General features: G+C 40.4%; 1 protein-coding gene across 1 annotated transcript in view; it reads right to left on the bottom strand.

Moving 5' to 3' along the window:
* LOC114554714 (CD81 antigen) overlaps nt 1-5,917 on the bottom strand; it is a 42,008-nt gene extending 36,091 nt beyond the window's left edge. The window contains exon 1 of the mRNA XM_028576711.1: nt 5,707-5,917. Within this exon, the coding sequence (XP_028432512.1) occupies nt 5,707-5,772 (66 nt within the window). The 5' untranslated portion in view covers nt 5,773-5,917. The remainder of the gene's footprint in view (nt 1-5,706) is intronic.
* Nucleotides 5,918-12,226: the final 6,309 nt, after the last annotated feature.

The raw sequence follows: 12,226 nt of genomic DNA, 5'->3' as shown, positions 1-12,226 counted from the left end.
ATATTAAAAATATATCGATATATTTTTAAATGAGATATGGAATTAGACCATATCGCATATATCGATATAGTTCAAATGTGATCCTTGCTCCCATAGATATATACACAGATGTCGCCTTGAGGTTCTAAACATACGTCAAAACCGCCGCCATCTTGGAACAGGGGTCCGAAGCATTCAGATCAACGCTTATGTTCGATAGAGGAAATGAAAAGAACAAACAATGAATAACATTTAACAGGTGACAATGTGTTTTATGATTATGTATGCCGCCTTCGACCAGCAACCTGAGCTCCGGCGGCAGCGGGAGGCGGAGAGCTCCGTGGCCGGCCGCAGCGTCTCTTCCCCCGGGAAAAACACAGCTTTGCCTCGCTGCTGCGCCGGTCCCCGCTGATCCAGATCGGACCAGCCAAAGACAGAGTGGTGATCGGTAGGATCTTACACGTAGTCCAGGACGACCTGTATGTCGATATCGGCGGAAAGTTCCAATAAGTTTGCCGGCGGCAGGCGGACGGAGAGAAGCTACAGCGGGGCAGCAGAGACCGTCTGCGGCTGCAGGATCTGGAGCTCAGTGCCCGTTAAAATGACATGTAACGATAAATACATACAGAAATAAATAGTGGAGGAATGAGCCTGGACATTTCAGTCTGTTTTAAACTTCACCTTGAAGCAGAAACTCTTAGTTCAGAAGGGTGAAGTTTCCGTTTGAACTCAGATCTGTGAACCGATCATAATAAATATTCTTTGTATTAACACATTAATTAGTTTCTTTGTTTTGTAGTCGATAGTTCATCTTTTAGTTTACTTAAGTGGAAGCAGTATCAAGTGGAAGAATGGGACTATAAACCTAGGCTTACAGGCATGAGGCATTACATTTTGAACAAAGTAGATTATATTAATATCAAAAGCTTAATTGACCTTTGGAACGAATCACAAATATGGAGCTTTGATTTCAAAAAAGGTACTCCTGTTATACAGTATTTAGGTTTACATTTTATTGTTATTTGAACAGCTGAGCATTTAATCATGAACCAGGTGAAGAAACCGGTTTATTATTTATTTGATTTTGCAACTGTCTCTATGAAACTACTTGTGACATGTCATATTTGATTTTGGCTTTGACTGAACATTTGCTCTCACTTTGCGGAAAAAAATATCGGGATATATATCGTATATCGATATTCAGCCAAAATATATCGGGATATGACTTTTGGTCCATATCGCCCAGCCCTACACTCAAACAATGCAGCCCTATTTCTAATACCATGGGGGGCAGAAATGTTGCCTTGGGGGGGGGCTGCCTAACCTGACTCCGCCAGATGGATTGCTTCGCATTTGCTCGGCATATCCATCTGGGAACTTTCCGTTGGAGAACTTTTGGGAAGGGGCGGAATACTGGTTATTTGATTGGATGAACCATCACCTATGTTGGTGATAGACGGGCCAAATCAACCAATCAGATCCACGAAGCGTATGAAAATACAACCACAAGCCCGCCCCTGCTGCTGCAGGCAAAGCATAGCTCGTAAACTCAGCATGCAAGCAACATGTCGGTAAAGGATATTTGCCGTTTGTGTAACGAGAATTTAGGAATAAAAGGCCCCATTTCAGGTTCCCGGACCATATTCCAAAAGAAGGATCCAAGAGAAAAAAAGCATTAGCGAGCTGCTAACAGAATTAGGGCTACCGCTGGCTGATAATACTGGTTAGCTGATTGGATAAACCATCGGTCTATCACCACCTAACCCACCTCAAAATCAACGCTGATTGGCCCGGTAGTTTGGCTAACGGCTCCAAATTTTCTCTGCCTCAAGATGCCAGACTGATCTGCGAGTGGAAAACTGGAGCTCGTCAGATCAGGACGGTCTCAAGAGGCTAGGGGCCGCCACGGTCAAATCAACATAGAGGAAACACTGGATAACTAATAAAAACCAAACGTATAAGAAAAATGAACACTTGAAGAAACAACAGTGTAATAAGAACTACCTTAAATGACCGAAGCCATCATTAGGGAAAAATGCATGTGATTCTTTAGTTTTGGCCTTTGTCCCATGCACTAACACGGAGGGAGCGGGATTTATGACCTATCGTGCAGCCAGCCACCAGGGGGCGATCCAGTTGTTTTGGCTTCACTTACAGTCTATGCATCAACCCCCGGTTGGGACCAGAACCGTCCGGAAATCCCACCTCCCAGCTCTGATGTCTGATCAAACTGCTGCGGCAGCTACGGTGCGTGATACCGTTCACATTGTTGAGGTGCGTTTAAGTGGCTCTCTGACAGCTTCGCAAACCATCTTTGGGGCTCTGCAGAAGCTTTCCCGGCAGAAGCATAAATTAGGCATAAGGACACTAATTTTATTAACCCAAACTAGCATATCGGTTTTACACAAGGTCTCGTCTGAAGGGGTTATAACACCATAACATAAATAGGTGGTAAGAGCTTGTATCTCTAACAATCACCATTGGCAAGTGACACACAGGTTCTGACTAGGGCTGCACCATATGAGGAAAATATGTGTTGAGGTTGATAAATATCACAATAACAATATTACTTGCGATAAATAAACAGATATTGAAGTGTTCTCAGTTCTGCCTTCTGCAGCTTTCAGTATTCTGCTAAAATACAACAAAGTGCTTGTTGAATTTAAAACAAATGAAATCATTTCCAACATTCTTTCTTTGAACAAATTGAACATTCAATTAAATATAAAAGGCACCCATGATCCCTATAAAAAAGAATGACTGTTACATCCGTTAAATTTGAAATTGCAGTCATCTGCTGATATTTTGTGTCTTTTGCGATGTGTCGCAGCCTTTTGCGATGTTTTTATTGCAACAGTTGATACCGCGATGACGACAGAAATACGATATATCGTGCGGCCCTAGTTCTGACACGCTTTCATGATGGAAAATGAAAGAAATAAGTAAAAAAAAAAAATGAATCAAAAGAAAAGTGTGTCTTTGAACGGGCAATTTTCTTCCTGCGTGGACAGTGGACACCGTACCTAAACGCATCTCGTGTAGACACAGATGGGGCGTTGAAGTTGCTGCTGTGACTTTCTGCCTGTTATCTGTTAGATAGTGTTAGCACTGTGGCTTAATTATTAACTCTCTGGTCCCTGAATAGTTAGACTGAGGAAAAGCGCAGCAGTGGGAAATAAAGAGCCTGTTGCTAGCCTTTCAACACCAGCACTGTAGTTGACATCCAGTATTGATAATGGCAAAGGTGGACTGTCATTGAGTTATTTCTCAACATTTCCTGTTGTTGGGTTTGCTGGGCTAAAACTGCAGGCGAGGTGAGTCCACCAACATCAACATGACAACATAAAGTGCTCCATATTGTTCCAGCTACAGGCTTAAAACGCATCACATCTTAGGCTACATTTTTCCATATATTTAGCTGAACTCAGATGCCAATTTGATACCGCTGAGAAACACATGAAAGCTGACACAATTTTACGATTGATTAGTCAATCTTCAGAACAATAATCTGCAACAATTTTGCTAATGGATTACCGGTAATCGTTACTGCTGTATAATCAAGCAAAAATGGTTACATGGAACAAATGTTGACTGCAACCCTTTAAAACTCTCCACACAGACATGCTTATTTGCTGATCAAGCTACTTCTAAACTGGGGGACCTGTCTGCAACATGTCAGCCTGTGGAGTTTACTGCACTTACACTACTAACATCCTGTGTTGTGTCTAGATTTTCTCTGCAAAGAGGCTGTAACAGGAAGCATGATCTGTACCCAAGTTGACAGATGAGTGGGCAACACGCCTGCTTTAATTTAAAAGTTAATATGAAGAGAGCACGTTTAAAATGAACACAATCGATCAACAAAGACATTACAGTTGGCTCTTACAATGAACTTCTATTAACCCTCTATTTCTAGGGGTTGTGTAAAATACTGATTACCATCTCTTTTCCTCTATGAAATTCTTTGTCTTTTCATTATTCATTATCATCATCTTGGTGAAAAATATGGACATGGTTTGCTTTTGTTGTGGAATGTCTGCACGGACTCAAAAAAAAAAAAGAACAAAAAATGAAATTAATGAATTGCTTTCAGGGATCAAAACTAACTTTTTTCACTAGGAGCACAGCGGCCCCCAACGGAAAATTTTAGGGGCACAACCAGAAAATTTAGGGGCACACACCATAAATCAACATGCTCACCAAATATTCACATTTCTACTAATTTCCACTGTATTACTAATAAATACTTTGATAATAGATGCAGAAATTACAATGTGCTGTTTCAAATTCAGTGTCACTTTTGAAGATGCAACAAAAGAGAAGGTAGAAGAAGGTAAACTGACAGCCCCATCGCTGTCATGACAGTAAAATATATATATATTTTTATTATTGTATTTCTATATTATTTTTTAGTCTGTTTTATTTTCATCATGACCGTTTTTAATTGCTCTTTAATGTTTCATGTAAAGCACTTTGAATTGTACTTGAATTTGGTTCTGACATTCATGGTCCCCAGAGGATGAATCATACTGGTTTTTGGTGATCCTCTGACTTTTCAACTAGCGCCACTCTTACATTTTTTGGCTTTTAGTCAAGCGTCTGTTGACGTCTTATCAATTGCCAGTAAGTGCAAAATAAAATAGTTGCCGTAAAATCCTTTGGCAGAGTAAACTGTTCAGCCTTTAACTGAATTACTCCAACTGGAATTCCTTGATCATATTTCAGTGTCTCAGCAACAACACCACGCCCCCACCAATGAAGCCCCCCCTGCACTGTTTTAACACCCTTTACAAATTATAGGCAAACAAAGTGCAGCTTTTTGATTCAGGCTGCTGAATTTTAAAGAAAGAAAAAAAAAGTGCCAAAGAAAATGGGGATCGAGCGAAGGAACTGTTTTGAGAACAAACTCTGCAGCAGCTCTTACACAGAGTGAAAACTAAACACCCACAAATGTTTCCATGATCCATCACCCAACACAAGGCCTTGACTCACCAAATGGAAACCACCATGAGTCTCCCCCTCCGCACGCACACACACACACACACACACACACACAAATTAGGTGGAGGATGTAATCCAAACAAAGCCATTCTCCAAACCCAAGCGAGGCAGTCTCCGCTGCCGCCCAACATCTACGCCTTCACCGTAGGCTAAACTTAGAGCTCCAAAATGACGTTACAGATTTTGCCTATGGTATTTTCTCTGTCAGTGACCTAAATGTGATTGAAAACGGTTGAACCTGTATGTTTCGTGTCACAACAAATTAAAATTATCGAGCGAAGTTGATATTTGGGGGATACGAAAACCCTATTTTCTCCGTTTCATTTTTCTGCCGACTTAAAACCTAGCTAGGGGCACTCTACCTGGGCATGTTAGCTGCACATTTTTCTATGATATTCACCACCTCGCGGGCGTGTAATATGCTAAGTACATTTACCACACATGCCTTTCTAGCTATTTTTTGTGGTTACCATCATCTCCCCTAGTGGTGAAATAGCTGTCGCGCGGTTATTCATGAGGTATAACGGTAAAGGTACCACAAGCGTGAGATGTAATGTGTGCTGTTGGTTTATCCAGCCATCGTTCACTCATAACGGGCTAGCCTAAACAAACCGACACCGCTAACCAGCGAGAGGAGGCGGCGTTGCGCACCGAAGTGAACACACATGGTGTAAAAACAATTAAAATAAATAAAAAAAAGGAAAGAAATTACCATGGCTTGCTTACCCAGAAGATGAAGTTGAAGAAGAAAAGCATGTACTTGATGCATTTGGTGCAGCCTTCGACTCCCATTGTGGTCGTTTAAGGTTAGTCAAATGTATTCGGTGCAGAGTTCACAGGACGGCGGCAGCAGGCCAGGTGTCGCGGCGGGTATAAGTCTCGACTGGGAATCCTGACTAGTTCAGTTTGGAGACAGAGGCAACACCCAACTCCTCCCTCCCTCACGGTCTGTAGGACCCCCCCAACATACACACACACGCACACACACACACACACACACACACACACACACACACACACACACACACACACACACACACACACACATAATCCAGTGCCAACACAGTAGACTTCCGTTCAACGCCTTCAAAATAAAACATTGATTTACCACGCTTCGACATTTTGGGAGGGGTCTGTTTTGCTTCTGTTTGTTAAATGTTTTTTCTCTCAAAATTTAGAATCTCCCACTTGAAAAAGACTTCTGTCTGTCTGATTTGTATAGAAGCCTGTTCCCACCGCGCTGCAGTAAATATAATGGTTGTGTGTGTGTCTTATTGCATTGGTTTACCGTTGAACAAGGGCTCAGTTTATTGTAAAGCCACTTATGCTGGTCACCAAATTCACAGCTGGTTTATCTTTACTTATTTTAGAATTTGGGTTGCAAATAGATTTCTACATGGAATTTATTTCCTCCTCATTATAATGATACAAGCTCAAAAATGTTGAGTAGGATTCAATATGTGGGATATCAGGGCAAAATGGCCCAGAGAGCAGCCCAAAACTAACATATGGTACCCACATGGGCGATTCTGGCTGGGAACAAACCTCTGCTGGCTCAAGGGTATTTTACTTTCCCTTTTTAAACTAGTGTTACTTTCTATACTACTTTAGGATTCAGATTCCACTCTATTTTTAGTTTCGGATTTCGTACGCCTTGGTAGGCCTACGAACTTTGATTAGTTGTTCAGCCTAACTATGTTTGATTATACAAGGTAACCCAATGCAAAGTAAATTGAGATTAATAACCGTAGGGAAGTAGACATGTATTTTATGTGTTTGTTGTAGTTTGTATAATTGTTTAGGTTAAGTCATTTTCAGATTTCCCTTGTGCTGTGGTAGGGTCGAGGTAATGTCAGTGGCAGGCTATAAAAGGCTGCCAGTTCCCATCTGACAGCTGCGGCTGTCAGGACCACCTGCTGCCTGTGGTCCTCAGTTTGTTTTGTGGCGCTCATGTCTTCCATTTTGTGTTAATTGTTGGTGAAATAAACACCTGTTTGGTCTGCTCCGTACTTCTGCCTCAAGTCTCCTGCTGTGAATGTCCAACCGCTCCGTGGCCATTCTAACAGACAGCACATAATAAGGAAATAGTTCTAAATGATTGTAAGAATATGAATGCATATTTATACAAATGATCAACCTACAAGGCAAAACATTTTTATACCAGTCATGAAGTTATAATCTCAATTGCATGAACACTTAATCAGCCTTCTCAAGAGTTATGATTGTGAGATGAAACCGTGCATTTTCCATGATGGTAGATTTAAACTGTTGGAAAGTAATAAGAGTGGTCTCAACTCCCAAATGATCTCGGCTGCCAGCGACCAGCAGAGGCGGTTGTTTCCTATAAAAACCCTGGCCAGAACTCATTCTGGTTAGAGAGAATTGTACAGCTTCTTGTGAACTTCTGTCTCCGCTACACAGTGAATTAAACTAATCTGAACCAGCCACTAAATTGGACCTATAAGAGAACTTTTTTTTCTCCACACTATCTATTTTTAGAAAAAACACACTTAAATGTGCCACTTTGTAGTTTGATGTTAATGTACTTCAATGTGATTCTTGCTGTTCTGATTTTGTACCTTCATGGTAGAATGTACTTATTGGAAGTCGCTTTTGGATGAACGCATCAGCTAAATCTAGACAGTCCCGAAGTCACACGCACACACAGACTGTAGGGAGCGTGTTTTCATTATTCATCGCACATTTCTGTAATAATGTATGATTTATGTGAGAGTAACAACAGGAATGTATGTGCACACGCCCAACATACACAATGTAAAAAAGAGTTTTCATTCAAATGTCTATTTTTCGTACATACAAACAGAAATGATGGATGTGTTTAGTTGTATAAAGAGCAGGAAAGTGAGATCCAATCACAAGTGGTCACTTTAGACACATGTGGAGAGACATTCTAAGGCCAGATGTAAACATCTGTACTTCCACTTGTGATCAGATCACTCAGGACAGATGTTAAAACCAGGTCAGAACAGGGTTGTAGCTAGACGGGAACCGTTAAGTTTAGGCACCAATAGTTAAGTTAAAGAAAAAGATTGTGTTTTGGATCAAACTCTCCCGAGGAAAAACCACATTAAAATTATAATATGAAACTATATAGATTTTGTATAAATTTGCATAACTTCAGGCCGTAGCTGTATCTTTTCTAGACACAAGCTCAGAACAGGACCTCTGTTGAGAAGGCCAGCACAGTTTGGACTATTCCGCCCCCCCACAATGGTATGTTCCATCTCTCTAGTGTTAGTGTAGTTCATGAAGAAGCTGTTCAGGAGAGGTTTTTTTTCTAGAGTTCTAGTAGTGTTACAGTAGTGGATGTTGTGTGCATCCATTGAACTTTAAGTACTTTAAGTAACATGTTAATATAGTTGTGTGTATATTCATCCCTTTTAAAGATAAGTCTTGCTTTGATTCATGTTTATGTTGCATGCTACTGCAGGCCATTCCAATTAGCACCACTTAGCAACTGAGTAGCTGCGGTGTTGGTTTCCACCATGTGCAAAGCCTGTGCTCAATCTTCATCACATTTAATTCAATTCAATTCAATTTTATTTATAGTATCAAATCATAACAGAGTTATCTCGAGACACTTTACAGATAGAGTAGGTCTAGACCACACTCTATAATTTCCAAAGCCCCAACAATTACAAAAAATTCCCTCAAGAGCAAGCATTAGCAGTGGCTATTGCGCCAGTGCCGAGGAAAAACTCCCTTTTAGGAAGAAACCTCGGCAGACCCAGACTCTTGTTAGGTGGTGTCTGACACCCCTAACTATAAGCTTTATCAAAGAGGAGAGTTTTCAGTTTACTCTTAAATGTGGTGACGGTGTCTGCCCCCCGAACCCAGACTGGGAGCTGCTTCCACAGGAAAGGAGCCTGGTAGCTGAAGGCTTTTGCTCCCATTCTACTTTTAGAGACTCTAGGTACCACCAGTAACTCTGCATTCTGGGAGCGCAGTGCTCTAGTGGGACAATAAGGTACTAAGAGCTGTTCTAGATAGGATGGTGCTTGACCATTTAGGGCTTTGTAGGTCAGGAGAAGGATTTTAAAGTCAATCCTGAATTTTACAGGAAGCCAATGCAGAGAAGCTAATACAGGAGATATATGATCTATTTTCTTAGTTCTTGTCAGAACACGTGCTGCAGCATTCAGGATCAGCTGGAGAGTCTTAAGGGACTTATTTGAGCAACCTGACAGTAGGGAATTACAATAGTCCAGCCTGGAATTTACGAACGCATGGACTAGTTTTTCAGCATCGTTTTGAGACAGGATATTCCAAATTTTTGCAATGTTACGAAGATGAAAAAAGGCTGTTCTTGAGGTTTGTTTTAGGTGGCCGTTAAAGGATACATCCTGATCAAAAATAACTCCTAGATTTCTGACAGTAGTGCAGGAGGCCAGGGCAATACCATCCAGAGTAGCTAAATCTTTAGATAATGAAGTTTGGAGGTGTTTAGGGCCCAGCACAATTACTTTAGTTTTGTTAGAGTTTAACAGCAGAAAATTATAGGTCATCGAGGATTTTATATCTTTAATACATGCTTGAAGTTTAGCTAACTGACTGGTTTCGTCTGGTTTGATTGATAAGTATAATTGGGTGTTGTCCGCATAGCAGTGATAGTTAATTGAGTGTTTCCTAATAATATTACCAAGAGGAAGCATATATAAGGAGAATAGAATTGGTCCCAGCACTGAGCCTTTTGGAACACCATGGTTAACTTTTGCATACTTAGAGGATTTATCGTTAACATTAACAAATTGAGATTGATCAGAGAAATAAGACTTAAACCAGCTTAGTGCGATTCCTTTAATTCCGACTAAGTGTTCCAATCTCTGTAACAGGATTGTATGGTCAATAGTGTCAAATGCAGCACTAAGATCTAGTAAAATAAGTATGGAGACAAGTCCTTTGTCTGCAGCAGTTAGAACGTCGTTAGTAATTTTCACCAGTGCTGTCTCTGTGCTATGATGCTTTCTAAATCCTGATTGAAAGTCTTCAAATAAACTTTTGCTATGGAGAAAATCACATAACTGATTAGCAACTACCTTCTCAAGGATCTTGGAGAGAAAGGGAAGGTTAGATATAGGTCTATAGTTTGCTAAGACCTAATGGGCCTTTATACCATCATTGTCCATTTGAAAGCATGTTGCATTCACATTCAGTTTGTCTGGGTGTCCGCGGGGTTTTAAAAAGTATTAAAAGTTAGTAAATCAAATTAGTAAAAATGAAGGCCATTAAAAGGTATTAATCGCCATTTTATGAGGTATTAATTTTTAGAATTTGTTTTTGCAAACTATGAGTTGTTCATTTGTTTTATTATGTCTATTTAAGTTGATCTTGTAAAGTTTGTGTGATATTATATCCATCACCGCAAGTAAATTTACGAATCCCACTATGGCCACGCCAAGTCCCGCCCTACGAAGAAGCCCAATTGGTTGGGGTTAGGTACCTTTATCATTTTATTTCATGTATAAATTTTATTCTAAAGGTGGAATAAATGCAAGATGTTTCCAAAATCAGTGAGTCTCAATCTATTCTGTTGACTTTCCCTATCTGCGTTGTTCTATTGGCCAAGATAATGTAGTTTTATACATCTCAAACTCCGTTTAATGGTTAGAAACGTGTTGCCGTATAAACCTGCAACTCAATCTGGTGTGTTGGTTTTAAAAAATATTGAGAAGGTATTAAAAGGTATTCAATTTACCTCCAGGATGTCTGTATATACCCTGGTTTGTAAGTTTTGAGTACAAGCAGTGCCTATAATTTAATAGTTGTTGTATTTACAGTCATTGGCATGTATTTGTGAGCACATAACTTTGTCAATTGCTGCCTACTTTGATAAATGAGTGGTTGCTTTGCTCTTAGCTGTCAGCTGTACTGAAGTGGGATCATTTAGGGTGGGTAGCTGGCTTCATTGTGGTCCGATGGCTTCACCTGGTGGCAGCGCCACGTATAGCAGTAAATCAATCCAGTCAACCAAGTTATTCCTTTACATTGACCCTTTTTTATTTTTTTATTATGTTTTGTGTCTCCCTTTTCAGAAACCACACACATAGACACACATTCACAAATATGTATATTATATTTGTAATATTTTATAACAAATGTGTTTTTCTGTACACCCTGTCAAGCTGCTTGTTTGACATTAAAGTTTTGGGACTGGACTATATGTATTTGGACCAGTAACTTCAGAACCCAAGGGTTCTTCTCTTTCCTCTCATTTGTGCCTCCTCATTTCCTTATCTCCTCCGTCCTTCTGCCTGTTACCTGGAAATCGTTCTAAGCGCGCCATCTTGAAGGATGTCTCAATTCCTAAAATGCATCTCAAGGAGATGAGGAGGCTCGCCAAAGTAGCTGTGAACGAGGCTACACCGGTGTATCCTTTTCAGAAGTCTTTTCGGCATGACGTGTGGAAGAGCCGGGAATATACAAACCATGGCAGCTGTGCGACACGTCATATTTAATCGATGATTAAGTGACGCTGCGAAGCACGGATGTCTCATTTTGTTAAATGCTTGTTGCCTCTCTCCTTGTGTCACTTCCTCGCCTCCTCCGCTCAACATGTCAAGTGGGAGAGACTAAGACGCGAGGAGAGGAGGAGAGGAGGTGAAGAAAGGAATCGAGGATGTACAAAGTGAGAAATGACAAGAGGGGCCTGAAAGAAACCACAGTCGACATCTTTCGATTGCTCTCCCCCAACTTCCTGTTGTGTCTCTAGACCAGGGAAAAAGAGAATCACACCAAGGGCCACACATGTAGAGTTTATTGAAGTGCTTTTGTTACTGCATGTCACTTTTATTTAACATTTTGGTAGCTTTTTCCCTCATTGTTGTTTTGTCTTTGTTCCAATGTTTTTGTGGCTTTCTCAGACTGTCACTGTGATTTGTCACATTTTTTGTACTTCACTTTTTCTGACATTTTCGTACGCTTTTTGACGCATTTTTGTTGATATGAAGCCCTACAAAAAGTCATAAAAAGAGTTCCTTAGCCATCATAAAATTTAGCAAATCAAGAAAAACAATTACACATTTTTTTAACAACAACCTGTTTAACAGCCTGAATATGAATACTCTTCTTCTGCGGTAATTTCTGATTCTCAGAGTCGGCAAATCTGCCATATTCTGCTCTGAATGTCAGGTAATTGCAGTTTAAAAAACACTTTCCTGTGTTTTTGGTTTGGCGCACAACTAGGCGGGCCAAAATGTATTGTGAAGCCAAATTGATATACGGATAT

The sequence above is a fragment of the Perca flavescens genome, chromosome 1 (assembly GCF_004354835.1).
Source record: "Perca flavescens isolate YP-PL-M2 chromosome 1, PFLA_1.0, whole genome shotgun sequence".
Lineage (NCBI taxonomy): Eukaryota > Metazoa > Chordata > Actinopteri > Perciformes > Percidae > Perca > Perca flavescens.
The sequence above is the reverse complement of the archived record's forward strand: the minus strand, read 5'-3'. Positions and strand labels throughout refer to the sequence as shown.